This window comes from Myotis lucifugus, unplaced genomic scaffold (genome assembly GCF_000147115.1).
Source record: "Myotis lucifugus unplaced genomic scaffold, Myoluc2.0 scaffold_194, whole genome shotgun sequence".
Taxonomy (NCBI): Eukaryota; Metazoa; Chordata; class Mammalia; order Chiroptera; family Vespertilionidae; genus Myotis; species Myotis lucifugus.
In genome coordinates, this window is record NW_005871242.1 from 1738667 (window position 1) to 1741668 (window position 3002).

General features: G+C 42.5%; 1 protein-coding gene and 1 non-coding gene across 4 annotated transcripts in view; one reads left to right on the top strand and one right to left on the bottom strand.

Moving 5' to 3' along the window:
• The window catches only part of POLB (DNA polymerase beta), a 22224-nt gene that overhangs the window by 17617 nt on the left and 1605 nt on the right, over nucleotides 1-3002 (bottom strand). For all 3 annotated transcript variants that reach the window (XM_006097047.3, XM_023760806.1, XM_023760804.1), the window contains exon 3: nucleotides 1855-1921. In XM_006097047.3, the coding sequence (XP_006097109.1) occupies nucleotides 1855-1921 (67 nt within the window). The remainder of the gene's footprint in view (nucleotides 1-1854; nucleotides 1922-3002) is intronic.
• On the top strand, nucleotides 1768-1956 carry LOC111827623. Its single transcript, XR_002831249.1, has one exon. It is a non-coding gene; the product is annotated as a U2 spliceosomal RNA (small nuclear RNA).

A 3002-nucleotide genomic window follows, 5' to 3' on the forward strand; every position in this document is an offset into this window, starting at 1 on the left:
GCATGACAGGGGGAACTTCCCCAACCCCTGATTGGCCCTGCTCTGTGCGTGACAGGGTACGGAGCCCCAATCCCCCCTGATGGGCCCTGCTCTGTGCGTGACAGGGGGCAGCACCCCAACCCCCTGATTGGCCCTGCAGAGTACGGAGCCCCAACCCCCCGATGGGCCCTGCTCTGTGCGTCACAGGGGGTGGCGCCGCAACCTCCCCATCAACCCTGCCTTGAGTGTGATAGGGGGCGGCCCCAACCCGCCAATCGGCCCTACCCTGAGCGTGACTGAGGGTGGCATCACAACCTCCAAATCCCGCCCTGCTCTGTGCATGACAGGGGGCGGCGCCCCAACTCCCCAATCAGCCCTGCTCTGAGCCCGACCAGAGGCTGCACCTAGGGATTGGGCCTGCCCTCTGCCACCCAGGAGCAGGCCTAAGCCAGCAGGTCGTTATCTCCCGAGGGGTCCCAGACTGCGAGAGGGCACAGGCCGGGCTGAGGGACCCCCCCTTCCCCCCCGAGTGCACAAATTTTTGTGCACCGGGCCTCTAGTGTATTTATAACTTGCATGGCTAGTCTATTTGGGGAGGATGTATTGAAGTGGAGAACTATTATGAACACAAAGGATTTAAAACGTAGACACCAGAGCATGATTTGTATTGAGTAATAAATTCAAATTGAAGATGTGGTACATGACTAAAGTGGATAATCTGTCACTTAGTCATAAAGTACAAGATTTATGGTAATGTTAAGACTCTGAAAGATGAAAACATAAGAAGTTATAGTTTACATTCTAAAGGCTCTCATGAGAAAGTTAAGGACAATTAAATATTAATACCTAAATTCTACAGGACTTTGAAAACACACAGATAAAGAACAGAAGGTGATAACTATCAGGATCTAGACTAATCAAAAGCCATGTCAGTTTGACATCTTTAAGAAAAAATGAATAAGCCCTGGCCAGTGTGGCTCAGTTGGTTGGAGCATCATCCCATTTATCGAAAGGTTGCAGATTCCATTCTTGATCAGGACACATACCCAGGTTGAAGGTTCCATCCCCACTTGGGGCATGTACAGGAGGCCACCAACCAATGTTTCTCTCTCACATCAATGTTCTCTTTCTCTCTCTCCTCCCCTTCTCCACCCTCTAAGATCAATAACCATATCCTCGAGTGAGGGTTTAAAAAAATAAAATAAAAAATGAATAAGGTATGGTCCTTAATTTTTAAGAACTTAGAATCTTTTAGTGAGATTTATATGAGAGAATAATCTGATTATCAATAGATAAACTTTCCCAGGATGATATTAACATTACTATTACAAATTACCAAGGATGCGACCTTCTAAAAATTGTGACACTGCTAGCAGACAGGGCTTTATGGAAATTACAGAGGACAGGGCTAAATGCCATAATATACAAAGGGGTTTAATCCTGTGCTTATTAACTAGTAAGATCTCTTTGGCAACACTAACTCATGTAAGTTCCTATACGTGAGGATCAGAAAAAGGTAGCTGGGGACCAGATATGCTGGTACCACTCAGTCTCCATACTCTTCTTCAGGACTACGCTCAAACTGAAAATGAATGAGAATATGCATAAATGGAGAGTAGAGAAAAAATTTTTAAACTCATCCCTCTCCCAATCAAAACACTTTGAGCTTGAAGTATGCTTGAAGCAAAATAAATATTATTCCAATAAGTCAGTACAGTGAAATTTGCCTATGTGGGCCAAATTTAGTCTATAGAACCCCCACCAAATTCGTATATGTGTAAATTCTTCATCGCTTCTCGGCCTTTTGGCTAAGATCAAGTGTAGTATCTGTTCTTATCAGTTTAATTCTTCAATCAACTTGCTTACTAAACTTACCAGTTTCTTAGCTTCTGCTCCACTCTTTATTTTGTGTGGGTACTTTGCTATCACAGATGCTGCTTTTCTATAAAAAAAAGAAAAGAAATTAGAAATCCACTAAGGTCTTAATTTTTCTTAAACTGGAATACAAATACAAGCAAATATGCAGCTTACACTTTCACCAAGATCATTCATTTTCCACATCTGTAAAACTTATAAAAAACACACACACAGATGAGCTGAAACCACATACCTCTCTATTAGAGATATATCTTGAAAATCCTCACAATTGAGGCCTCAAAATTACAACTAAATTACCGAACAACCATAAAAAAGAACCAGTCAGAAATGAAGGATACACTAACTGAAATGAAGAATAATTTACAGGGAATCAATAGTATAGTAGATGAAGCCAAAAATCGAAACAGCAATTTGGAATATAAGGAAGCAGAAAATACCCAATCAGAACAGCAAAATGAAGAAAGAATCCAAAACGCGAGGACAGTGTAAGCAGCCTCTGGGGCAGCTTCACGTACACCAACATTTGTGTCAGGGGGTGCCAGCAGAAGAGAGAGAGAGCAAGAAGTTGAAAACCTATTTGAGAAAATGACAGAAAACTTCCCTGACCGGGTGAAGAAAATAGACATGGAAGTCCAGGAAGCACAGAGAGTTCCAAATAAGATAAACCCAAAGATGCCCACACCCAGACACATCACAATTAAGATGCCAAAAGTTATCATTAAAGAGAGAATCATAAGAGCAGCAAGAGAAAAGCACTTAATTACCAACAAGGAAGCTCCTGTAAGACGGTCAGCTAATTTCTCAACAGAGACTTGGCAGGCCAGAAGGGAGTGGCAAGAAATATTCAAAGTGATGAAAGGCAAGGACCTCCTCTACCCAGCAAAGCTATCAATTAGAATCGAAGGGCAAGACTAAACAGTTCCTCTCTGAAGCCTGCTCTGACTCAAATGATAGGGTTGAAAATATCTCCTGACTGCTACGTCATCAAATGTGTGGATGACAGGACCATTACTTTATATGAGAAGCCATAGGAGGTAAAGGGGAGAGTATAATCCTTTCTAATAATTATGCTGGCTGGGGAGAAAAGGAGGAAGTTGAGTTCGGCTTTGGAAAGGTAAAGATTAAGGGGTTATAGACGTAAAAAT